This window comes from Gorilla gorilla, chromosome X (genome assembly GCF_029281585.2).
Source record: "Gorilla gorilla gorilla isolate KB3781 chromosome X, NHGRI_mGorGor1-v2.1_pri, whole genome shotgun sequence".
Taxonomy (NCBI): domain Eukaryota; kingdom Metazoa; phylum Chordata; class Mammalia; order Primates; family Hominidae; genus Gorilla; species Gorilla gorilla.
In genome coordinates this window covers 146,927,506-146,954,725 of record NC_073247.2, presented here as the reverse complement: position 1 = coordinate 146,954,725, position 27,220 = coordinate 146,927,506, and the positions used below count along the sequence as shown (strand labels likewise).

At 41.3% G+C, this 27,220-nt stretch overlaps 1 protein-coding gene and 1 pseudogene across 1 annotated transcript; both read left to right on the top strand.

The window, feature by feature from the left end:
- Positions 1 to 5,397: 5,397 nt before the first annotated feature.
- On the top strand, positions 5,398 to 19,522 carry LOC101143635 (cancer/testis antigen 55-like). Its single transcript, XM_031005755.3, has 5 exons — positions 5,398 to 5,556; positions 15,648 to 15,792; positions 17,920 to 18,032; positions 18,728 to 18,915; positions 19,203 to 19,522. The coding sequence occupies exons 1-5, from the start codon at positions 5,398 to 5,400 to the stop codon at positions 19,270 to 19,272; spliced, it is 675 nt and encodes a 224-aa protein (XP_030861615.1). The 3' UTR covers positions 19,273 to 19,522.
- Positions 16,111 to 16,206, top strand: LOC115932612 (uncharacterized; annotated as a pseudogene).
- Positions 19,523 to 27,220: the final 7,698 nt, after the last annotated feature.

Genomic DNA, 27,220 nt, shown 5'->3' with positions numbered 1-27,220 from the left:
AAATTTATTCTCTGGCAGTTCTGCAGGCTACGTGTCTGAAATCCAGGTGTCAGTGAGGCTGGTACCTTCTGGCGAGCTCTGAGGGAGAATCTATTCCAAGATTCCGTAGGTTGCCGTAGTCATTGGTTGGCTTTCCTTGGGTTGTAGATGCATCAGTCTTACCTCTTCCTCCTTCATCCCATGGTGCTCTTCTCCGTGTGTCTATGTGACCAATATCCCTCTTCATATAGGGACACCACTCACTGGATTAGGGGTGTATGATTAATCCTAATGCTGTAGGACCACATCTTAACTTGATTTTTTTTTTCAAAGACCTTATTTCCAAATAAGGTCACATTCACAGGTACTGGTACTCAGACCTACAGCATATCTCTTTCGGGGCAAAATTCAACCCACAACAACTGCTCTTGTACATTTTGATTACTCCAATATTCTATGATTGTCAATAAAAAAATTAGGACACACAGATAGGCAGACATTTCCTCTTATTTCCTAGGAAAACAAAGTCCGTGAGACAGGACCTCCTCTGTGAACCTCCTGGCACGCATCCTGGCTTCCTCTTCCTTCTCTCTTGTAACAATGGAAGGATATCTCAGCCCCTACCCAGGGCTGACCCTCCACTGAGCACATGGAACCATTCTCTTGACACATGTTCTCTGAGGATATTGCTTCTATTGCTATTGCCTCTCTTCCTCCTGTGTCAACAATCATTTTTTATCTTTGGCTCTAACGGAGTAACATGCAAACATACCCAAGAATCACCCATCTTAAAAACTTCACAGACAAATAACTCCCATCTTAAAAATGTACATAGATAAATAAGCTTCCTTGGCCTCATTTCCCTTTCAGTCCCATTCCTCTGCATCCTGCCCCCCACAGCAAATGCTATTTCAAGAATCACCTCTGCTCACTTCCTGAGCTCCCATTCCCTCATTATTCCTCTGGCATCAGGCTTTAACCCACATCATGTCCCTAATTTGCTCTTAAGATGACAGGAAACTTCCAGGTCACCAAATCCAGTGGTCAATATACTAGGCTCGCATCACTCAACCTCTTAGTGTTTGACCCAGTTGTAGACTCCCCATTCCTTGAAATAAGTTCTTTGGTCTTCTGTGTGACAACCCTCTCCCAGAAAGGCTCCTTCTCAGCCTCTTTTGTGAGCTCTTCCCTCTATCACGATCCCACAAGAGTGCTCCAGGGCCCAGGCCCTGAATGGCTTCTCTATCCACACGTCAGCCCCATGGCATCTAAATGCAGGTAACTCCCAATCCCATATATATACTGAGTCACACATATATTTGTCCTGTAGACATCTCAAGGGTAAGGTGTCCAAAATTTCACATGTCCGGAACTTCTCCCAACCCCTGAACCTCCCTTAATCTGCTCCATCTCAGATGATGTCAGTTCAGTTCACACAGTGGGTAACATCATATCCCTGCCATAACCCTTAGTTTTCTCCATTTTCTTTACACACTCCATGCCATCCATCAGCAAAAACTATCAATCCCTTGAAAACATACCTGTAGTCTCAGCACCTAAAACAAATGATTGAAACAACATCACTGGGTGAAATTTTTTAGTTTCCATCATGGCAGAGAAGAAAGCAGAAAGAACCAAAGAGACAGCAGCCACTCAGATACTTAAAAATATGCCCAAAACCCTTCCATGTGTCCCTGCTGGCAGAAATAGAGCTAATAATGGACGCCGCAGTGAGAGATTGCTGCTAAGGAATAGCCTTAGAAAGAGCTAAGAAATCGCCTTCTCTGCAAACAGAAGCTTCAGGTAGGAATGTATCTTCTCTGGCAGAGAAGCTACAGGTAGATTCCAGCACCAGGAAGACAGGTCCCTGCTGAGAGAATACTGCAGAACAAAGAAGGGGCTCTTCTATACAACCCCCTTGAAACTTTGTGATCTTTTGTGGCAGGAGGTGCCTTCAGAGTCTGGGAACACATCAGATAAGAAATGGCTGCTGGGCCTGAATGTCATGGGATGAATTCCGCTGGGACACAGAGCAGCTGTGTGCCCCCTCTTTCCTGTTTGTGTCCCTGACTTGGCTGTAGAATGGACACGACGCTACTGGGACTTCTTTCATAGGATTCTTTGTGAGCATTAAATGACGTGTGTGCCCCAAGGCCCTTTGCCCAGTGCTTGGCATATACAAGGGCTGGACACAAAGTAGATTAACAGCAATTCTGAACAGGGATGCCATGCACCCCATTAAATCTTCTCATGTTTTAACTGTCTCCCATGAACAAAATGCACACCTTCACAAGTATCCATGAAGCAATCATTCAGTGCCAGATTCCAGCACAGATATAAACATGTGATTCACCTTCTTGGCTTCTAATGACCTGCATGTTTCACCCTCAAATCAGGGAGACTGACTCCGACTGAAAATATTGAAAACAATCAGTCCGTGGTCACTGCCATCAAAAACCTCCTATCACAAACACCTGCTTACTTTTCTTTCTGTCACTAACTGCTATACAGAAATTCTTACTTATCGATATGCTTATCAGAGTATTTATTGTCTGTCTCTTCCCACTTATATGTCAGCTTCATGACTGAAGAGCTTTTGTACGTTGTTGCTTTTTCCATCTTCTGGGCCTTCAGCATCTAGAACAGTGCTGGGCACATGGTAGGTTCTCAATAAATACCACAGCAATTAATTGAATTAGAAAAGGGTAACATCCCGAACCATTCCAGGCAACCTGAGAAAGGATCTGGTTTTAAGGCAATTCACACCAAATCTGAATACTTTGCTTTCCTACGTGCATCTATCTAAACAGGATTTGGCCTCATTCAGGATAATGTTACAGCTGGCTGTAAACATAAGAGCTGTAGTTCAGAAGACATTAGATCCCGGCTCAACGCAGCTGTTTCCTGGCTTTGCAACCTGTCCCCAGGAGTCTGACCACAGGAGCAACTTATAACAAAAATCGTCCAATAAATTGGGTTCTCTTGCATATCAGTGACTCAGCCTCACTTATGTACATGAATTGCACCATGGAGTAAAATGTTACTCCTTCCATTAGAAAAGCTACACTGGAAATAAGTGTTGGACTAGTGTTTAGACAAACATTTCTATAAGAATAGAGTGACAAGGCTTTAGATGACATGTACCAATAAGTATGTTATTCATTATGATTTAATAGATGGATAAAATTTCCATCCTTTGGAAGTTTGGGATCCTCATGGGATAGGAGTTTTCCCAATCCATATCTTTGTTTTTCAAAACTCAATGAGTGTATGGATTGCTTCTATTTGTCACAGAATGTCAATGTCAGCTCTCTGTTGTCTTAGCTTGGTCTGCTATAACACAATACCACGGACATTTATATCGCACAGTTTTGGAGGCTAGAAGGTCCAAGAATAAGGTGCTGACTGATTCGGTTCCTGGTGAGGGCCCTCTTTCTGGCTTGAAGATGGTCACCTTCTGGCTATTTCCTTCCATGGAGGAGTGGGAGCAAATGCTGGCTTCTCTTCCTCTACTTCTAAGGATACAAATCCCATTATGGGACTCTAGTCTCATGACCCCATCTAAGCCTAATAGCCTCCCAAAGGCCCCGCCTCCATATATGATTACATTGGGAATTACAAAGAAATTTTAGGGGAACACAGATTTTCAGTCCCCCAGCCACTGTGAGGGATGTTCTTTATGCTGTCAGAATAACTTGTACCTTTTGTTTCCTTTTCTTTCTTTCTTTCTTTTTTTTTTTTGAAATGGAGTCTCCCTTTGTTGCCCAGGCTGGAGTGCAGTGGCATGTTCTTGGCTCACAGCGACCTCCGCCTCCTGGGTTCAAGAAATTCTTCTGCCTCAGCCTTCCCGAGTAGCTGGGACTAAGGTGCATGCAACCATGCCAAGCTAATTTTTTTGTGTGTATTTTTTAGACGAAGTTTCACCACTTTGGCCAGGCTGGTCTCAAACACTTGACCTCAGGTAATCTGCCCGCCTCAGCCTCCGAAAGTTCTGAGATTACAGGCGTGAGCCAATGTGCTCGGCCACTTTTTGTTTCTTTTCAATGGAACTTCAAAAATAATATGCTTTTCACCCTTTGTATATACAGTAGCCCTTCAACTATACAGAAGATTAGTGAATGAAGTTTCTAATCCACATATTTAGGGTTAACTGGGGCAATGCTCTGAGGAAGTGAAATTGCTGTAGGATGAGGTTGCCCCAGCAGGGTGCACTCCCTTCCCGTTCTTATGAGATGAACACAAGTGCTAACTCATCTGAGTCCTCAGTTGTGGATGTTTAGACCGATAGGCCTTAACCAAGCCCAAGGCTTCACTCTTCTGGCCAGGCCAGCAGCTCTAGAAAGAATCTCATGAAGCACTTAACCCAGGTTGTCCTGGGTGACTATTACAATGAAGTGGTGACTAAAAGTCAGTTTTGTGAGGAGTTCCACAGGCAACAGAGAGCCTTTTTTCTAGCCCTCCCTTCCCTGTAGAGCAGGGCACCCAAGTTTAGGAAGGTAGGCATGGAGCCTGCCAAAAATGGTTCCAAGAAGGACTCCTGCAAGCCAGGGTCCATGAGAAGAGGGAGTTAGAGAACAGATGGAAGGTTGTCCACAGTAGGAGAGCATATACGGCAGGATTGTGCAAAGAAGTAAATACACAGAGGATAGTGGAAGGTCGGTTTCTCCAAAGCTGAGAAGGAAAGAATACATGTGGAAAGGTGGAAAGAGGAAAATATAGAATAAACTCCATATTCCTGGGCTGGTAATGGAGGTGTACGTGCAACCTCAGGTTTGCCAATAGATATAAGAGCTTCAATTTGAAACACTGTATTCTCCAACACCAAGAGAACAGGGATCCTTGTAAATAGGGCTGATTAAGTAGAATATGAAATTTTGACAAAACAGAGAACTACACACTAAGCATAACAAAGAGGAGTTGTTTACATTCATAGAACATATCCCCTTGGTAGATGTATAATTAAACTTTTATGCATCTCACAAGAGGAGTGAAATGACGAACCAGAACCTCTAAAAGCTACAGGTGGTTAGAGGATGAAACCACAATCATGATGAGACTTCAAGGTGCCTTTTTGATTAACAGTATGCATAATCATGATGAGACGAACACTAGGTACAATCTATTGGTCCCTGATTAGGCTCCAGTTACCTAAATAGAACTTTATGTTTTGAGAATCATTGCAGGCATCAGGCCAGAATTGGCAGAAGGGTCATAGTTTGCCAGATCCGGCTAAAGATCATTATCTTATTTCATTTTCTTCATTGCATGTATCCCTAAATGAGCTGAGAAGCATCTGATATCAGCACATCTGCAACGCCTTCACGGCGTGGGGCCAGTTGGAAGCTCCATGGCAGAACACTGGAGCCCCAGAAACTCGTGGGGACAGGTCCCTGTATATTCAAGCCAATTCTCTCCCACATGCGAAAAGCACATTTCTGTGGTGATTATGGCATGATTGATGAGTCGATCTACTTCAGTAGTGATGTTGTGACTGGCAACGTGCCTCTAAAAGTTGGACAAAAAGTTAATGTGGTTGTGGAAGAAGATAAAATACTTTATGGATTGAGAACAATCAAGGTGAGATGTGCATGAGTCTGGGAGTTGTGTCTTATCCCAGTGGGCTTTCTTTCTGCATCTTTCTTTTCTTGTATTAATCCAACATCTCTACTGTGATCCGTAGAGTGGATGTAGACTGCAATTTGAAGCCCCCCTCCTCTGAAGCTGTAGGTTCTTGTGTTCTAATATTTGTAGTGATTTCTGCTTTAAAACATAAAAATTACTCATCTATTCTTCTAATCTTTAAACAGTATGGGTAACAATATTAATTATTGGACTCTAGATAATCCTGCAACTTCCTTTATCAGGTAAAAAAACGTTTTCTATTGTGTGCATTCATAGCAGTAGAATTACTATGTGAAACCATATGCCTTGTAAACATATTAAAAAGAGCTTCATGGAGGTATAGTTCACAAACCACAGAACTCTCTTAAGGGTACAATTCAATAACATTTGGCAGATTTACGGAGTCCTGAGAACATCACCTGAGTCCAGATGTTTACCCATTCAGTGGCTACTATGAAATTATTCTTTAGCTCTACTGTACTAATTGATTCTCTCGGCAATAGGAGGTGAGACTGCCTCTCTGCCCCTATAGGCAAGGACGACAACATTCTCGATCTGAAATCTTTGCAAATATGAGAAGGGGAAAGCAGTCTCATCGTTCACTTGGAATTATTAAGGATCTTAATGAGATTACAGCAAGTTTCCTTTCTTAGACCTACTGATACATTAGGAAAATTTACCGCTATCTCTATGGTAGGAAAATTAGATTTGTAATAGGAAAGTTTGTATGTGACGTCCTTGTAGTATTTCCTCTGATGCCATCTTTTTTCTTTGCTTTATGTCTTTCATTCTTTTACATCCTTATTGAGATATGTCACGTGATTCACCATGCAATTCTCCCATCTACAGGGTACAATCCAGTGGTTTTTAGATTGTTCACAGGGTTAGGCAACCATCACCACAAACAACTTTAGAACATTTTCATCACTGTAAAAGGAAGCTCCATAACTATTCATAGTCTTCCCCTTTCTCCCTGATCCCCCACTGTCCCCTCCGCCTACAACATCCAGCCCAAGGAAATCACTTATCCATTTTCTGTTTGTATATATTTGCCCATTCTGGACAGTTAAAAAAAGTTCCTTTTATATAACTGTAATGATATGTCCTTTCACCAGCATCTCCTCATTCCTCCATCCACCCTAACAACCCAAGCATCTGGCAACCACCATTTTACTCTACACTGCTATGAGGTCAAATTTTTATATTCTGCATGTGAATGAGACCATGCCGTTATTTGTGTTTATGTGACTGGCTTATTTCACTTACATATCGTTCTTCAGGTTCATCCATGTTATCCCAAATGGCAAGATTTGGTTCTGTTTTATGGCTGAATAGTATTCCATTGTGTATTTACACCACATTTCCTTTATCCACTCATCCATAGATGGACACTTAGATTGCTTTTGTTTCTTGGCTGTTGTGAATAGGGTTGCAATAAACATGGAAGTGCTGACATCTCTTTGACACACTGATGACACTCTCTTTGGATACATGCTCAGTAGAGGGATTCATGGATTCATGTGATAGTTCCATTGTTAAAATTTTGGCGACCCTCCATACTGTGTTCCATAATGGCTGTAACAATTTACATCCCACCAACCATGCATAAAGGTTCCAATTTCTCCACATCCTTGCCAACACTTGTTATCTCTTGTCTTTTTAATGTTAGCCACTCTTACATGTGTTAGGCAGTATCTCTGTGGTTTTGATTTGCATTGCCCTGATGATTAGAGAAGGTGAGGATTTTTTTATGCTCATTGTCCATTTGTATGTCTCATTTTGAGAAATGTCTATTCAGGTCTTTTGCTCATTTTTAATAGGATTATTTTTTTCTTACTATTGAGTTGGAGTTACTCACACATTTTATAAACTTACCCCTTACTAGATGTATAGATTGTCAATGTTTTTCCTATCCTGTAGATTGTCTCTCCACTCTTTGATCATTTCCTTTGTGGTGCAGAACCTTTTTAGTTCGATGTAATCCCATTTGTGTGTTTTTCCTTTTGTTGTCTTTACTTTGGAGGTCCTATTTTTAAAATTGTTGCCCAAAACAATGTCATGGAGCTTTTCTCCCTATGTCTCCTTCTAGTAGTTTCATAGCTTTGGGTCTTCCTTTTAAAGCTTTAAATCATTTTGAGTTGATTTACATACATGCTGAGAGATAAGGGTGGAAATTCATTTTTCTCAGATGAATATCCAGTTATTTTCAACATCATTTATTGAAGAGGCTGTACTTTCTCAAGATTGTGTGTTCCTGGGCCTTTTGTCGAAAATCAGTTGACTGTAAAAGCACGGATTTCATTCCGGTCTGCGTATTCTGCTCCATTGGTTGAAGTATCTGCTTTTATACTGGTACCAAGCTGTTATGCTTACTGTAGCTTTGTCATATGTTTTGACATCAAGTAGTATGGTGCCTCCAGCTTTGTTCTTTGTATTCCAGACTGCTTCAGGTATCTGGAATCTTTCATGGTTCCATACAAATTTTAGGAGTGTTTCATCTATTTCCAAGAAGAATGTCATTGGTATTTTTTTAGCAGTTGTATTGGATCTGTAGATTGCTTTAGGTTATGGACACTTTAACAATATTTATTCTTTCTGTCCATGAACACATGATATATTTCCATTCATTCCTGCCTCATTCAATTTCCTTTGTCAATGGTTTATTGTTTTCAGTGTCGCAATCCTTCACCTTCTTGGTTAAATTTATTCCTATTCTATTTTTTGAATTTTCTGTAAATGGGATTGTTTCTTGATATCTTTCTCGGATAGTTCATTATTGGCGTATAGAAACACTACTGATTCTTGCATGTTGGTTGTGTATCATGCCACTTTCCTGAATTTGTTTATTAGACCTAGTAGCTGTTTGGTGGTGTCTTCAGGGTTATTTATATGTAAGAACTTCCAGTCTGCAAACAGGGCCAATCTAAATTCTTCCTTTTGAATTTAGATGCCTTTTGTTTCTTCTTGTCTAATTTCTCTGGCCAGTACTTCCAGGACTATGTGCGATAGAATGGGCAAAAGTGGGCTTTCTGTCTTGTTCTAGGTCTTATAGGAAAAGCCTGCAACATTTCCCCATTCAGTATGACATTACCTGTGGGTTTATCATATACAACCTTTATTGTGTTGAGGTGCACTCATCCTATACCTAATTTGTGGAGCTTTTATCAAGTAGGGATGTGGAATTTGGTTAAATGCTTTTACTGCTTAAATTGGAAGGATCCTATGGCTTTTGTGCTTCATTCTGTTCATGCGATATGTCACATTTATTGATTTGTGTATGTTGAAACTTCCTTACATCCCAGGGATGAATCCCTCTAGATCATGGTGAATGATGTTTTTAATGTGCTGTTGAATTTGGTTTACTAATAATTTCTTAAAGATTTTCACAACTGTGTTCATCAGGAATTTTGGCACGTCTTTTTTTCAGTTTTCTCTTCTTTGTGTTTCTTTGTCTGGGTTTTCTAGCAGGGTAATATGATGTGATAGAATGCATTTGGATGTGTTCCTTTCTTGTCTGTTTTTTTGAAAGAGTTTTAAAAGTACAGCTATTAATTCTTCTTCTTTATATAGAAATTTTGGTAGTATTAGGCAGGGAAGCCGTTCTGTCTTAGACTTTTCATTGATGGGGGATTTTTTTTTATTACTGAATCACTTTCCTTACTTGTTAATTGTCTGAACAGATTTTCCATTTCTTCACTATTACATCTCGGTAGGCTGTATGTGTCCAGGAATGTATCCATTTCTTCTAGCTTGTCCTATTTGTAGGCAGATGATTGTTACAATAGTCCTTATGATCCGTTTTATTTTGGTGATGTCAGTTGTACTATCTCATTTTTCATCTTTGATTTTATTTACTTGAATATTCTCCCTTTTTTCCTTTAGTCTAGCTAAAATTTTGTTGATTTGGTTTACCTCTTCAAGAAAACAACTGATTGTTTCATTGATATTTGTATTGTTCTTCTCATGTCTATTTGATTTATTTCTGCTCTTACGTTTATGATTTCTGTCCTCCTACTTTGGATTGCATTTTTTCTTTTTTTTTCTAGTTATTCAAGGTGGAGTGTGAGGTTGTTTATTTAAGATGTATCTTTTCTTTTGAGGTAGGCTTTATTGATGTAAACTTCACTTTTAGAATTGCTTTTGCTGTATTGCATGGGTTTTTGTATGTTGTGCCTTCAGTTTCCTTCATCTCAAGAAATGTTAACACTTTGCTTTTAATTTCCTCATTGACCCATTAGTTATTTAAGAGCATGTTGTTTAATTTCCATCCGCTTCTAAAGTTTCCAAAGTTCCTAATTTTATTCACTTCTAGTATTTTACTATTGTGGTTAGAGAAGTGATTTGATATTGTTTCAAACTCCTTTAATTTCCTAAGACCTTTTTTATGACCTGTGGGCAGCAAGCCACCCAGGTTCCGAGGCAAGAGACCGAGCACGAGCTGTTCCAGTATAATAAAATATAAAACAAGAATAGTTATGCCAGATATAGATCTTAGATATGATTATATATGAATATCATTAATCATTAGTTTGTAGCAATTACTCTTTATTCCAATATTATAATAATCCTCGCTCTATAACCATAACCTAGGAAAAACCAGGCCATACACAGATAGGAGCTGAGAGGACACAGTGAGAAGTGACCAGAAGACAAGAGTGTGAGCCTTCTGTCATGCCCAGACAGGGCCACCAGAGGGCTCCTTGGTCTAGCGGTAACGCCAGCGTCTGGGAAGACGCCCGTTGCCAGGCAGACCGTGGTCTAGTGGTAGCCTCAGTGTCAAGGAAAAACACCGGCTACTTAGCGGACCGGGAAAGGGAGTCTCCCTTTCCCCCGGGGAGTTTAGAGAAGACTCTACTCCTCCACCTCTTGTGGAGGGCCTGACATTAGTCGGGCTTGACTGCAGTTATCCGGAGGCCTAACCGTCTCCCTGCGATGCTGTGCTTCAGTGGTCACACTCCTAGTCTGCCTTCATGTTCCATCCTGTACACCTGGCTCTGCCTTCTAGATAGCAGTAGCAAAATTAGTGAAAGTACTAAAAGTCTCTAATAAGCAGAAATAATGATGTAAGTTGTTTCTCTCTTTGTCTCCTCTCTCTCTCTCTGCCTCGGTTGCCAGGCAGGGAAGGGCCCCCTGTCCAGTGGACACGTGACCCACGTGGCCTTACCTATGATTGGAGATGGCTCACTCTCCTTATCTTGCCCCTTTGTCTTGTATCCAATAAATATCAGTGCAGCCTGGCATTTGGGGCCACTACCGGTCTCCGCAACTTGGTGGTAGTGGTCTCCCGGGCCCAGCTGCCTTTTCTTTTATCTCTTTGTCTTGTGTCTTTATTTCTACACTCTCTCGTCTCCACACACGGGGAGAGACCCACCGACCCTGTGGAGCTGGACCCTACAATGACCTTCCACATAATCTATCCTCCAGTATGTTCCACATACAGTTGGAAAGAATACGTGTTTTGCAGTATTTGGATGGAATGTTCTGTAATGACTGTTAGGTCCATTTGGTCTGGAGTGCAGATAAACCTGACTTTTTTGGGGGTCAATGTTCTTTCAGGACAATCTGTTCATTGCTGCAAGTTGGGTGTTAAACTCCCCTAATATTATTGCATTGCACTCTATCTCACCATTTAGACCTTGATATTGGCTTCATATATTTAGGTGCTGCTATGTTGGGTGCATATTTTTGGAAATCATTATATCCTCTTCATGAATTGACCCCTTCACCATTATATAATGACCTTCTTGGTCTCTTTTTACAGTTTGTGATTTAAACCCTATTTTATTTGAAGTCAGTTTAGCTGCTCCTGTTCTCTTTTGGTTTCCCTTTACATGGAAGAATATCTTTTTTCATGTCTTCACTTTCAGTTTACGAATGTCCTTAAAGGAGAAGTGGGTCTCTCATAGGTTTGGTTGCTGTTGTTGTTTAAATCCATTCAGCTACTCTGTGTATTTTAGTTGAAGAATGTCATCCATTTCTATCAAGTTAATTATTGATAGGTAAGGATTTACTGTTGTCATTTAGATAACATTTTTCTATCTATTTCGTAGGTAATTTCTTCCTTTCTTCCTCTTTTACTGTTTTCCTTGATGGATAAGAGATTTTTCTCTATTAGTATGTTTTGTTTTCTTTATTTGTTTTAATGTGTCTATTATAGGATTTTTTCTTTGTGGTAAGCATGAGGCTTACAAAAACATAATCATGGCAGTTTATTTTACTGACAACATAACTTTGATCACAAAATACAAACACTGTACCGTTTAACTCCAACCCCAGATTTTGAGTTCTCTATTTTACACTTTACAACTTATTACATTTTATATCCTTCAACAAATTATTGCAATTATTTTATTTTTACTAGTTCAGTTCTCTATCTGTTACATGAAAGATATAAGTGATCTGGAAACCACCATTACCTTATTAGAGTATTCTGAATTTGTGTAGTTACGTTTACTGGTGAGTTTTATACCTTCAGATGTTTTTGCGTTACTCATTAGCGTCCCTTATGTCAGTTGGAAGAACTCTCCCTAGCATTTATTGTAAGAGTTGTGGTGGTGAGGAAGTTTCTCAGCTGTGATTTCTCTGTAAAAGTCTTTATCTCCCCTTCACTTCTGGGTACATTATTCTTGGTTAGAGATTTTTTTTCCTTGAGTTCCTTACATATACTATACTACTCTCTCCTGGCCTATTCCGCTTCTGCTGAGAAGTCTTCTGGTAGGCATATTAGAAGTGCCTTGTATACGATTCGCTTCTTTCCTCTTGCTGCTTTCAGGATCCTCTCATTCTCTTTCAACTTTGACAGTTTGATGTTAATATGTCATGGGGTAATCTTATTTGGATTGCATCTGAATGCAGAACTTTGGTCGTCCAGTACCCAGATGTTTGTAACTTTCTGTGGGTTTAGTTGGCTCTCCATTATTTTTTAAATAATCTTTCTACCACTTTTTCAATCTCTCCTCCCTCTTGAATGTGAGAGATTCATACTATTGCTCTGCTGATAATTGTCTCAGAAATTCAGTAAGTTTTTATTTTCGTTTCGTGTCCTTCCTTTTTCTTTTGTCTCCTCTGACTGTATATTTTCAATGAAGCTGTCTCCAAGTTTACAGATTCTTTCTTTTGCTCAATCAATTGTCCTCTGGATGTTCTCTGTTGTGCATTTCCTTCATTGTGTTTTTTGATTTCAGGATTTGTTTGGATTTTTAAATTCCTTCAATCTTTCTCTCAAATTCCTCTGTTAAATTCTGAATCATTTCTCTGTAATTGTTTTCAAGGTTCACAGAGCATGCTGAAAATATATATTTTGAATTATTTATTAAACAACTCATACATTCCTATCTCTCTAGGGTCAATTACTGGCACCTTGTTTTGTCAGTTTGGTGATGTCATGTTTTCCTTATTGTTCTTGATCTTTGTGATCATGTGTTTATATCTGGGTATTGATGAAGTAGGTATTCATTTTAGTCTTTACAGTCTAGCTTTTGGGGGACATCCTTTGGCACTAAGCCTGTCCGGAAACTCTATATAGGTCTCTTTTGGTCCTTATGCTTGTGAACGCTACAGCTATTGAAGCACTAGGGAGCTTCCTAATCACAGGGACACAGCAACAGATGCCGCAATGGCATGCAATCCCTTAGCTATTGAGGCTGGTGCCTTGCGAGACTGGAATCCAAGGCTCCACTCATTCACTGAGGACTCACTGTTGCTGTAGATTATTCTGAGCATAAGTCCACTGGAATAACTCAGCAGAGATTTGGGCCAGATATTGGGTTTGTTTTGCTATGGCTGCGGCTTCCTGTCGGGTGCCAGGATGAGTCTAGAGACCCTGTCCACAGGTACCATTTTGGAGTCAGGGGCCATGGGCGTCTGTCAAGTGATGGCGTATATGTGTGACAGGCCTGATATTAGGTTCCCAGGCAATGTCCTATGCTTGCTACTCTCTCTCTCCTCCGGGTGGATGGTATCTCTCTCCATGCTGTGCTGTTGAAGGTCGGGGAAGGGGTGATATGGGTAATGTAAAACTGTCTTTACTACCCTCTTCAATGCATCTTTTCTTATTTTCATGCTATAACTGGGTACCGTGGTCTCTCACCTGGTTTCCTTCTCTCAAGTGATGGTATTTTCATACAAGGATAGTTTTTCACATTGATGTTTCTGCAGGAGGACAATCACTGGAGAGTCCCATTTCTCCATCTTGCTCCCCTCCTCCTCCATCTGTTTAATTTTTACATACTATAAATATGTCCATCTTGTCCATGTGACTTCTGGGCTCAGGAAGTTTCCTTAGGCTAATTCTAACACACAATTTACACTAGTATTCACTTAGCTTTTCTTCTGAAAGTCATTCATTTCTTTACATCTAAAGATACAGTCAGCCTGGGTTTGCTGTCCGTGTGTAGGACTGAGAGAAGGATGGGTGTCTTGTTTCACTACTGGCTATTTAGTTGCCCTGAACATTAATTGGATAATCCACTTTGCCCCCATTTTGTTGAAATGCCACTTCTGTCGTACAACACATTATTGCAAACATTTGAATATGTCTGTACCTGCTATTGTGTTGGTGGTATTTGCAAGGCATAAGAAACAGAGTTGGGAGCCATGAAACATGGGCAAAGCTTTAGTCTGCATATGTCTGTGAGTTGGCGTGGAGTCAAGGAACAGAGAGGTCCGAGGGTGCTGTGGATCATCCACTGGGATACTGATGGAAGTGGTGATAGATATGTGGATGGGAGGCTAATGCCTCATTCCTTCATGACAGTAAGTGAGGGGAAAATAAACATCAGATTGGTATTGACAGTTGGAAAGACACCAGTTGAGAAATGGGAATAGCAGCAAACTAGGCTATTTTTAAAACCATGAAAAATGCTTTATAACTCAGTGGCTCAAGTTTCCATTAGAAGTCTCTGATCAGCAAATTCCAACCCTAGGAGTTTATCCTATAGTTAAGTCAGGCAAGTAGTCCAAATGCTATGACACAAGTGAAATGTCCAATTATGTGAAATTGGGTTAGTAAATTACGGCAAATCCATTAATCGGGATTCCCTATGACTCTTTCCGTCCTCTCTTGTTATTTAAAAACTTTTGTGCTCATTTAATGTGATATTTTAATACTAAATACAATGCTAATTTACTCTTAGAACAGGCATACATATATGGCACAGACAAAAACATAAGAATCAGTGTTACTGCCAAAATGTAGTCCCTGGTGATCTCTTAGTAATGGAATATGGATTATGGGGTAACTGCCTTTTGCTGTCTGCTTATCTGTTTTTTTCCTTACTTTTAGGACAATGAACTTGCATTATTTTTGTAAGTTTTAAGGATTATAAAAGAAGGACTATTACACTTCCAATAAGGAAAAAGGTGTGTATGCCTCTCTATTGTAGATAAAGTAAAGCCCTAATTTGACTTGGTTATTGAAACTCCCCCAGTTGAGGTTATTGTTCCAACTTTATCTCGTGCTTCTCTCTCCTAGGCCTGGATCTTGGATGTTAGGGTTTTGCTCCCTAGGCTCCTAAATTCTGTTGTATTTCCTCTCTGTCTCCCTGCCCCTCTACCCCTGTTTACAATGTTACACCTCTATCTTCTTTCACAACCCAGCACTAGTCTGACTTCCCCCAAGCAATGCTCCTATTTTCTCCCTGTCTGAAATGTTCTCCATCTAGATGATTCACAGAAACCATCTTTGAACTAGTTTTATATCCTTCATCGCAACCTGCTTATGACTACATATCTTTCCACTTTACTATCATTTCACTGTGAATTTCTGCAGGCGAAGGAAGGTTTTTTTTAATCTTGGAATCTAATGGTACAAGGACATTAAACTTGGGTATGCAATTAATGTTTTGGGATACATTTCACAATTCTTGAAGCACGTACATGACTTTTACTGTCATATCAAGTCAATGGTCCATTTATCAAGTGAACTACATTCTCCAGTGTTTAGGATGGCTGTTGAAAATATTTTCAAATACAAGTGTTTTCATCATGTAAGTTCTCGTGTTTAAATTTGTATTGTTTTTGAAGTAACTCTTTCCTAAGTCTTACAGGTGGATGTTGTGCCTTGCCATCTTTATGGTGCTGGACCCTCAGACTCAGGAACCAGAGTTTTAATTGGATGTGTTACTTCTATATGTGAAGACATTATTTATATTAGTAACAGCATTTATTTCTTCATAGACATTGTTTCTGAAGGTATGATTTACATTTTGAGATATATGATGTAATTCTTAATTTTTTGAGAGGATTTTAATCCTAGAACAACTCTTACAGTGTACTTGGCTTCAGTCAATGCCTCTTCAATGTTAGAGGTAGACCTTTCCAGTTGAAAATATGTACAATATAGGGGCAAATAGGCAGTATTATAAAATGTCTGCTGTCGTCTATTGTGTGTTCATTTGTTCAATGCCCTCAGTAATGCCTGGATATATTTTTCATTCACATAAGAAATTAATTTCTAATCAAGCAAACAATCCTACAAGTACATAGAGACACTATTTTTAATAACCTTCAAAGACTATACTTGCAGGGATCATTTCTGTAGTTGGTTACTAGAGAAGTTTCTTGTCTGTAGTTGGTTATTAGAGATCTGTACCTAATTTTAAAAGATCTGTACCTAATTTTAAAATACACTTCAAATGCTTCACATGTGAGATTGGAGATAGCGCCTTTTGGCTCTGTGTGTGTGTGTGTGTGTGTGTGTGTGTGTGTTGTTGAATTCTCTTTGTAATCAGCAGATGTGATCTAATATTTAGCTTATACCCAAAGATACACTTTTTTGTGTTATTTTTGTCTATTGCAGCTGCCATATAGCTTGGGTAAAAAAGGGGAGATTAGCTCCGCTTCCCCAGGCAGCTTACTAGTTTGTTTTCTTGGGTGCAAAAGCAGGACTCTGACCTGAATTTTGTTTAAAGATGTTGACTCTGTCTGCTTTGTCGAGAAGGGACTATGAGGGGAAGGGTGAAGTCAGGAAAACGTTGTAATATTCCTGGTGAGAGATGATGGAGATGTGAATGAAAATGGAGAAGTGGAGAACCTGAGGATTGAGTTGACTCTGGATATATTTTGAAGTTAGAGAAGAACCCAGGAGGTAATGGATTAGATCTTTGATGTGGAGGAAAGATGAGTCCAAGGTACCTCCAAAGTTTTTGGTTTGAGCAGTGGTGAGGGTGGAGTTGCCAGTTGTGATATAGACGACTGAGGCAAACAAAAGTTGGTGAATACGGAGAATACCAACAACTCAGCTTTACACACGTTAGATTGGTGTAAGCATATGGATAATTGACCCTGAGGTTGGTTAGAGCTGGAGGCATATACATTTTGGAGTTATTGGCCCATAGATATACAGTAAACCCACACAAAAGAAATGTATGTAAATTAACAGAGACAGAGACAGAGAGAGAGAGAAAGAGAAAGAGAGAAGAGGTCTAACCCTGTGTCTTGTATCATTCTACAATGCTGGGTCCTAAGGTGAATAAATGTTTCACTTTGTTGTTATTGCTAGTTTTCTGGAGTCATTGTGGCAATTTACTGTCTCAGTTGCAGTTGGGATTTCCATTTGCTCCACATTCTTCCATGTACCGTTGTTATCCTGTGACTCACTTTTAACTTACTGTAAACTTCTGTTTGAAACTCAACGGTCTTAACTGTAACCTGTAAGGCACATACTTAAGAGTTCATCAGCGGAACACAACACCAGGGGAAATTGATTCATTCTGAAAGTAACAACATTTCCTAGTGGTACTGCTACCACTACTACCAATCAACAGTTATTTTGTGGTTGCTATGCGCCAGCGATGATTCTGTGCGTATCGCGCATATCAACTAATTCTCACAGCAGCTGTGTATCATGAAGGCGACTTATCGTGCTTCTCATTTTATAGATGAAGAAAACGAGGCACAGAGAAGTTAAGCACCTTGGCTAAGGTTGCAAACTGAGTGAGTGGCAGTGTCAAGATTCGAACGCACATGGCCAGGTTCAAACTTCTGCTCTTACCTACACGTTTGACTGCCTCTCACTAAGGAGTTGTGAACACAAACAGTTGTTTAGTAAATCCTGTGCTGCTCCATCAGATTGGCTGTGATGCACGGTTCACACTTTGCTCCATTTAAATTTGTTAAATCAGTAGAGGAGAATCAATGCCTAAGGATTAAAACTTTTTGAACTTAGAGATTTACAGTGTGTCTGTTTAAATATGCACAAAATGGACTTTAGATTTAGCAGAACTGACTTTAACGTAGTACACTATCAAATAACATGTGAAATTAAACCTGACCTAGTTAAGAGATCATGACACTCACATTTCTCCATGACTGTTTTAGATTTTGTGCCTTATAAAGGTAACTGGTTAAATTTTGAATATTCCACTGAACCAGGCATCTCAAACTTCAAGGCAAGCTCTGTGAAGCCCACCCATTGCATTCATGCGGAAGCGGTAATTTCTTTCCTGTTGCTCCCACTATAAGTTTCTGCGAACCCTTCCTTTGGTGGTAATTTTCGTGCCCAGGATTCTGTTGGGTGTAATGGGAATTCCAGAAAATATGAAGAAATATATTCTTTGCCAACAAAGGAGCCACTTTTCTTATTGAAAAGGCAGGACTTCCCAAAGGAAATAATCAGAAAATTATGTGGAACAACCACATGATTAAGTTCTAAATTGTGCATTTTACTCGATACTCATACGTTATTAGAATCTTCCAACAACAGGAGGAAGAAAAACAATCTTTGTGCCAGAAAACAGTAGGGAAACAATGAACGGAGTGTGTTGTGGGACTTGAGCTGACCAGTAGATGCTGAGAATGATTCGGTTATTGGAGTCTGAATATGAGCAGGAAAATCAGGGCAATACAGGGTAATGGACATATTTTGGTAATATTTAGAGCAGGATTTCTCATCAGAGACCCAGGCCTCATTCCCAGAGAGTCTGATTTAATTGGTCTGAGGTGGAGCGTGGACATGGGTATTCCTACAAAGCACCCCTGGTGTTAGCAACGGGCCAACCAGGTTGGAAATCAATGATTTGCATCGAAGTGACCTGCACTCATGCAGGACCCAGGGTGAGGAGGTGCAAAGCTGGTTACAGTGATTATTGGGCTTTTCCATAATCATTTCCATTATTTATACTCACAGGTCTGCATTACTAGCGTACATGGAAGAAATGGGGTGATAGATTATACTATTTTTTTCACCTTGGATTCTGTGAAACTTCCTGATGGATACGTACCTCAAGTAGATGATATCGTCAATGTGGTCATGGTGGAGAGCATTCAGTTCTGCTTTATTTGGAGAGCGATTTCTATCACCCCAGTGCATAAATCGTAATGACAAAGCATTTTTATTCTGTTTATCTTTCCTTTTATGAGCAGTAAAGGGGCTGGTTTAACTTAAAAGGTTAGCTTAGTAAGCCTAAATAGTATTTTGTATATGACTTTTCTGGCAAATCTAATTGAGATACTGGCCAGTCCAACTGGACCAGGAACCCAGCTTAGGGAAATAACTTATTAATTAAAAAGCATGCTAAATTAGCTTGCTAGTCACTGGAGGAAAGGAGTTCTTAATTAAAATGAACACTGCCATTAAATTTGAATTCCATATTTCCCATTAGCAGCAGCGGATTCCAGGATGACGGAGGCCTGGGACGGCCCAAAAGGGAACGTCGGAGCCAAAGCATTTAACTGAAAAGGCATCAGGGACAGCATCTTAAAGGCATGACTTAAAGTTACAATTTGACTTCAGTTTTGAGCCCCGTTATGCTGCCTGTACAACTTGTATTGTTCCATAGCCTCTTTCATCTTCTGTCACCCACATAACTTGCGGTGTTTATTGTTTTACTTGTTCCTTCTTCCCCATGCTAGAATGTAAACTCCACAATGGCAGGATGCCTTTTAATCTGTTTTTTTTTCTTTTTTCTTTCTTTTTTTTTTTTCTGTTGTCATTAAAGCATCACCAAGCACTTAGAAGAGTGCCTGGCAGACTCAATGAGCAGATACAATGTTATTAAGTTCAATCACTGAATGACTGGGCCAGCAATGATACTTACCTGTGGTTCATTCATCACTGGTTCCTTAGGAGTAAAATTGTTGAGCAATGCACTAAGACCTCTCTGTTGATTTTTAAACAACACCAACAACCATAGAAAGTCGACTCTGCTGTACATGAGCCTCTGTGAGCCACTTTGTTGCAGGGGTGCAGCTCATGTGAAGTCACGAAGAAACGTACAAACACAGAGCCCCTTGAGGGAAGGACAAGCTGCTTACCCACTGGGAAAGGTTATACTAAAATCCCACAAGTAAACTCCAGGAAACTTCATGCTTTCTTCTAATAGAATATTTAACCAGGTAGCTGTGACCTAGGGGAAGGGATATATTCAGACCTTTGGGCATAGCTTGAGTGTCGTTGTAAACTTACCCTGAGTCCTGTGATTCATAATTCCACCATTACCACCGGTCCTTGAATAAACAGAGTTGTGTTTTGACTTTCCACTACAGATCCAGTGAGACCTCTCAGTTATCCAGGGATTTGTTTCCCGCTTGATAGAAACAGTGAAGGTCTTGTAAAGTTCCCATTTTCATTCACTGGTTCACTCCACAAAATCCTACTGATTCTCTTTGATGTGCCAGGCACTGTTGAGGCTCTAGAGTTATATCCTTAACCAAAAGGACAAAATTCCAGGCCCTAATGGAATTGTGTTCTTTCAATGCCCCAACCCCACCCACCCCCCCCCGGCGCCCCCACCGTCCTCGGCTTCCTGACCCATGCAGCAGTAGCTCCTATGATTGAAAGCGGCAAGTGGGAGCGGTGGCAACACCAGGTCCCTGTGAATGTCGTCATTCAAAAGCAGCCCCACACCCTGTGGAATTACAGAGCAGTCCACGTTGGACTTGAGAGATGCAAGGGTCATGACTTTCACTACCTCCCCATTTAATTCTGCAGTTTGTTTGATGTGGAAGAATGTTCTTTGGGAGTTATAATGTATTATGATAAGCCCAATCAGCTGATGATTCAGTCACAGCCACTGTTTCACAAACTTCCTCACCGGGCTGAAGAACATCTGGGAGGCAGCAGTTCAGCTGGGCAGGGGGGCAGGGATTGGATACACTTCCTCTATCTTCTTTCAAATAGCAAAGCCCAGAACCGCTTTGCTTTCATAAGGCAGACCAAGAGGCAGTTCATTTGGAATATTTTGCCTCAGGGATGTGTTATGCCAAGGCTCTTTCCCACAATTGATAATGAATGGTCCTTGATCATCTCACCCCCATCACACCTGTGTCCCTAAATGGATGACCTCATGGCACAAGGACGGAAGGACTCAGGGACTAGGAAATAGTAGACTGTGTCAGAAACGTGCTTTCCCCACGTACAAAAGAATTGGCTTGAAAATACAGGGGCCTGTCACCACGAGTTTCTGGGGCTCCAGTGTTCTGCCACGGAGCTTCCAACTGGCCCCACGCCGTGAAGGCGTTGCAGATGTGCTGATATCAGATGCTTCTCAGCTCATTTAGTGATACATGCAATGAAGAACATGAAATAAGATAATGATCTTTAGCCGGGTTTGGCAAACTATGGCCCTTCTGCCAATCCTGGCCTGATGCCTGCAATGATTCTAAAACATAAAGTTATACTTAGGTACCCGGAGCCTAATCATGGCCCAATAGATTGAACCTAGTGTTCTCGCTGTCATGATTATGCATACTGTTAATCAAAGGGGCACCTTGAAGTCTCTTATTGTGATCATGGCTTCATCCTCTAACCACTTGTAGCTTTCAGAGGTTCTGGTTTGTCATTTCACTCCTCTTGTGAGATGCATAAATCTTTAACTGTACATCTGCCAAAGGGATATACTCTGTGAATGTAAACAACCCCTCTTTGTTATATGCTTAGTGTGTAGTTCTCTGTTTTGTCAAAATTTCAAATTCTACTTAATCAGCCCTATTTAGAAGGATCCCTGTTCCCTTGGTGTTGGAGAATACGATGTTTTGAATTGAAGCTCTTATTTCTATTGGCAAACTTGAGGTTGCAAGTACACCTCCAGTACCCAGCCCAGGAATACAGAGTTTATTCCATGTTTTCCTCTCTTTCCACCTTTCCATGTGTATTGTTTCCTTCTCAGCTTTGGAGAACCCTACCTTCCATTATCCTTTGTGTATGTACTTCTTTGCACAATCCTACCGTATATGCTCTCCTACTGTGGACAGCCTTCCATCTGTTCTCTAACTCCCTCTTCTCATGCACCCTGGCTTGCAGGAGGCCTCCTTGGAACCATTTTTTGGCAGGCTCCATGCCTGCCTTCCTAAACTTGGGTGCCCTGCTCTACAGGGATGGGAGGGCTAGGGAAAAAGGCTCTCTGTTGCCTTTGGAACTCCTCACAGAACTGGCTTTTAGTCACCATTTCATTGTAATAGTCACCTAGGACAGCCTGGGTTAAATGCTTTGTGAGTTTCTTTCCAGAGCTGCTGGCCTGGCCAGAAGAGTGAAGTCTTGGGGTTGGTTAAGGGCTATCAGTCTAAACATCCATAACTGAGGACTCAGATCAGTTAGCACTCTTGTTGGTCTCATAAGGGGGAGGAAAAGAGTTCACCCTGCTGGGGCAACGTCATCCTACAGTGGTTTCACTTTGTAAGAGCATTGCCCCAGTCAACCCTAAATGAGGTGAATTAGAAACTTCATTCCCCAAATCCTCTGCATAGTTGAAGGCCTACTGTATATACAAAGGGTGAAAAGCATAACCTTATTGTTGAAGTTCCATTGAAAGAAAACAAAAGGTGGCCAGGTGCATGGCTCACACCTGTAATCCCAGCATTTTGGGAGACCGAGTTGGGTGGATCAGCTGAGGTCAAGAGTTTGAGACCAGCCTGACCAACATGGTGAAACCTTGTCTCTACTAAAAATGCCAAAAAATTTAGGGGGTCGTGGTGGCACGCGCCTGTAGTCCCACCTACTTGAGGTGGCTGAGGCAGGAGAATCCTTTGAACCCAGGAGCCCGAGGTTGCAGTGAGCCAAGATCGTGCCACTGCACTGCAGCCTGGGCGACATAGGGAGACCCCATCTCGAAAAAAAAAAAAGATAAAAAAGAAAAGGAAAGGAAACAAAAGGAAAGGTACAAGCTATTTTGACAGCATAAAGAACATACTTCACAGTGGTTAGGAGGACTGAACATCTGTGTTCCCCAAAAATTCCTTTGTTGAAGCCGTAATCCCCAATGTGATCATATACGGAGGAGGGGCATTTGGGAAGCTATTAGGCTTAGATGGGGTCATGAGACTAGAGCCCCATAATGGGATTTGTATCCTTAGAAGAAGAGGAAAAGAAGCCAGCATTTGCTTCCACTCCTCCATAGGAGGAAACAGCCAGAAGTTGACAATCTTCGATCCAGAAAGAGGGCCCTTGCCCCGAACCAAATCAGTCAGCACCTTATTCTTGGACCTGCCAGCCTCCAGAACTGTGCAATATAAATTTCCGTGGTATCGTGTTATAGCAGACCAAGCTAAGACAACAGAGAGCTAACATTGACATTCTGTAACAAATAAAAGCAATCCATACACTCATTGTGTTTTCAAAAACAAAGATATGGATTGGGAAAACTCCCATCACATGAGGATCCCAAAATTCCCATGGATGGGAATTGTCCCCATCCATTAAATCATAATGAATAATACATGTATTGATACATGTCATCTAAACCTTGTCACTCTATTCTTATAGAAATGTTTGTCTAAACACTAGTCCAGTGTTTATTTACACTTATTTCCAGTGTAGCTTTTGTAATGGAAGGAGTAACATTTTACTCCATGGTGCAACTCATGTACACAAGGGAGGCTGAGTCACTGACATGCAAGAGAACCCAACTTATTGGCCTATAATCGTTATAAGTTTCTGCTGTGGTCACACTCCTGGGGACAGGTTGCAAAGCCAGGAAAAAGTTGAGTTGAGCCGGGATCTAGTGTCTTCAAAACTACAGCTCTTACATTTACAGCCAGCTGCAACATAATTCTGAATGAGGCCCAATACTGTTTAGGTAGATGCACAAAGCAAAGCAAAGTAGTCAGATTTGGTGTGAATTGCCTTAAAACCAGTTCCTTTCTCAGGTTGCTGGAATGGTTCAGGATGTTACCCTTTTCTGATTCAACTAATTGCTGTGGGTATTTATTGAGAACCTACCATGTGCCCAGCACTGTTCTAGATGCTGAAGGCCCAGCAGATGGAAAAAGCAACCACGAACAAAAGCTCTGCAGTCATGAAGCTGACATACAAGTGGGAAGAGATAGACAATAAATACTCTGATAAGCATATGAATAAGTAAGAATTTCCGTCTAGCAGTTAGTGACAGAAAGAAATGTAAGCAGGTGATTCCGATAAGAGGTTTTTGATGGCAGTGACCACGAACAGATGGTTTTCAATATTTTCAGTCGGAGTCAGTTTCCCTGATTTGAGAGTGAAACATGCAGGTCATTAGAAGCCAAGAAGGCGAATCACATGGTTATATCTTTGCTGGAATCTGGCACTGAATGATTGCTTCATGGATACTTGTGAAGGTGTGCATTTTGTTCATGGGAGACAGTTAAAACGTGCGAAGGTTTAATGGGGTGCATGGCATCCTTGTTCAGAATTGCCGTTAATCTACTTTGTGTCCAGCCCTTGTATATGCCAAGCACTGGGCTAAGGGCCTTGGGACACACACGTCGTTTAATGTTCACAAAGAATCCTATGAAAGAAGTCCCAGTAGCATCGTGTCCATTCAACAACCAAGCCAGGGACACAAACAGGAAAGAGGGGGCGCACAGGTGCTCTGTGGCCCAGTGGAATTCATCCCCTGGCATTCAGGCCCAGCAGCCATTTCTTATCTGATGTGTTCCGGGCCTCTGGAGGCACCTCCTACCACAAAGATCATTCACAATGTTTCCAGCAGGGTGGTATAGAAGAGCCCCTTCTTTGTTCTGCAGTATTCTCTCAGCAGGGACCTGTCTTCCTGGTGCTGGAATCTACCTGTAGCTTCTCTGCCAACAGAGTTTGAACCCTGCAGAGGAGGCTGAGTCTGACTTAGTGAAGTTTGCCAGAGAAGGCTATTTCTTACCTCTTTCTAAGGCTATTTCTTAGCACCAATCTCTTGCTGCAGCATCCGTTATTAGCTCTATTTGTGCCAGCAGGGACACATGGAAGGGTTTTGGGCATGTTTTCATATGTCTGAGTGGCTGCTGTCTCTTCGGTTCTTTCTGCTTTCTTCTGTGCCATGATGGAAACTAAAACATTTGACCCAGTGGTTTTTTTTTCAATCATTCTTTAGAGGTGGTGAGACTACAGGTATGTTTTCAAAGGATTGATAGTTTTTGCTGATGGATGGCATGGAGTGTGTAAAGAAAATGGAGAAAACTAAGGGTTATGGCAGGGATATGATGTTAACTCACTGTGTGAACTGAGCTGACATCGTCTGAGACGGAGAAGTTTTAAGGAGGTGCAGGGGTTGAAGGAAGCTCAGGGCACGTGAAATTTTGGACACCTTATCCTTGAGATGTGTATGGGACAACCACGTGTGTGACTCAGTATATATATGGGATTGGGAGTTACCTGCCTTTAGATGCCATGGGGCTGGCGTGTGGATAGAGAAGCCATTCAGGGCCTGGGCCCTGGAGCAGTCTCGTGGGATCCTGATAGGAGGAAGATCTCGCAAAAGAAGCCGAGAAGAAGCCTTTCTAGGAGAGGGTGGTCACACAGAAGACCAAAGAACTTATTTCAAGAAATGGGGAGTCCTCAACTACGTCAAACACTAAGAGGTTGAGTGATGAGAGCTTAGCATATTGACCACTGGATTTGGTGACCTGGAGGTTTCCTGCCATCTTAAGAGCAAATTAGGGGCATGATGTCGGTAAAAGCCTAATGCCAGAGGAATAAGGAGGGAATGGGAGCTCAGGAAGTGAGCAGAGGTGATTCTCGAAATAGCATTTGCTGTGGGGGACAGGATGCAGAGGAATGGGACTGAAGGGGAAATGAGGCCAAGGAAGCTTATTTATCTATGTACATTTTTAAAGATGGGAGTTACTTGTCTGTGACGTTTTTAAGATGGGTGATTCTTGTGTATGTTTGTATGTTATTCCATTAGAAGCAAAGATTCAAAAAGAATGGTTGTTGATGCAGGACGAAGAGAGACAATAGCAACAGAAGCGACATCCTCAGAGAAAATGTGTCAAGAGAATGGTTCCATGTGCTCAGTGGAGGGTCAGCCCTGGGAAGGGGCTGATATGTCCTTTCACTGTTACAAGAGAGAAGGAGGAGAAAGCCAGGCTGGGTGTCAGGAGGTTCGCAGAGGAGCTCCTGTCTCACGGCCTTTGTTTTCTTTTTTAAAAAAAATTCTTATTATTTTTTGAATTGGAGTCTCGCTCTGTTCCCCAGGCTGGAGTGCAATGGCGTGATCTCGGCTCACTGCAACCTCTGCCTCCTGGGTTCTAGCGATTCTCCTGTCTCAGCCTCCTGAGTAGCTAGGATTACAGGCACACACCGTGCCCAGCTAAATTTTTGTATTTTTAGTGGAGACGGGGTTTCACCATGTTGGTCAGACTGGTCTCCAACTCCTGACCTCAGGTGATCCACCTGTCTCAGCCTCCCAAAGTGCTGGGATTACAGGCATGAGCCACGGTGCCCGGCTATGGCCTTTGTTTTCTCAGAGAAATAAGAGGAAATGTCTGCTTATCTGTGTGTCCTAATTTTTCATTGACAATCATAGAATATTGGAGTAATCAAAATGTACAAGAGCAGTTGTCGTGGGTTCAGTTTCGCCCCTAAAGAGATATGCTCAAGTTCTAAATCCCAATACCTGTGAATGTGACTTTATTTGGAAATAGGGTCTTTGCAAAAAAATAAAATAAAAAACGAAAAAGTCAAATTAAGATGAGGTCCCACAGCATTAGGATTGGTCATACACCACTAATCTAGTGAGTGGTGGCATTATAAGAAGAGGGATATTGGACACACAGACACACAGATAAGAGCACCATCAGATGAAGGAGGAAGTGCTTGGAGTGATGCATCTACAACCCAAAAAAAGCCACCAATGACTACTGGTAACCTCCAGAAACTTGTAATAGACTCTCCATCAGAGCTCACCAGAAGGAACCAACCTCACTGACAACTTGATTTCAGACTGGTAGCCTGCAGAACTGCCACAGAATAAATTTCTGTTGTCTTAAGCTGCCCAGTTGTGGTAATGTGTTTTGGCCTCCCTAGGAAATTAACACAGCTGTGTTACATTTAGAAGCGTAGATAACCTCAGATTGTGGAAAATCATACTTCCTGGGGGTAATACAGTAGGATTATTGGGTAGTATTGAGTGGCCCCTGTGAAATGTGTGTCCCTATTTTGGTATGGGTCTATATAGCTGCATTTGTTGTTATAATTTATGCAGCAGAGTTCTGTTACTTGGGTGCAGGTGGAGAATAGTTGGATAGCTGGGCCTTACTAGACTCCAGTTTTGCCAGCGGAGAATGACAAAGTGAATGAAGTTTGACAGGTGATGGTGTTTGCAAAGGAGATGAAACAGAGGAGGGAGGGTTGGGGATGAGAAATGAAACTTGAGGGGAAGCCTGAGGTTTGACTGTGAGGACGAGTGGAGTCGGAGAGCAGAGGGGCTGGGGT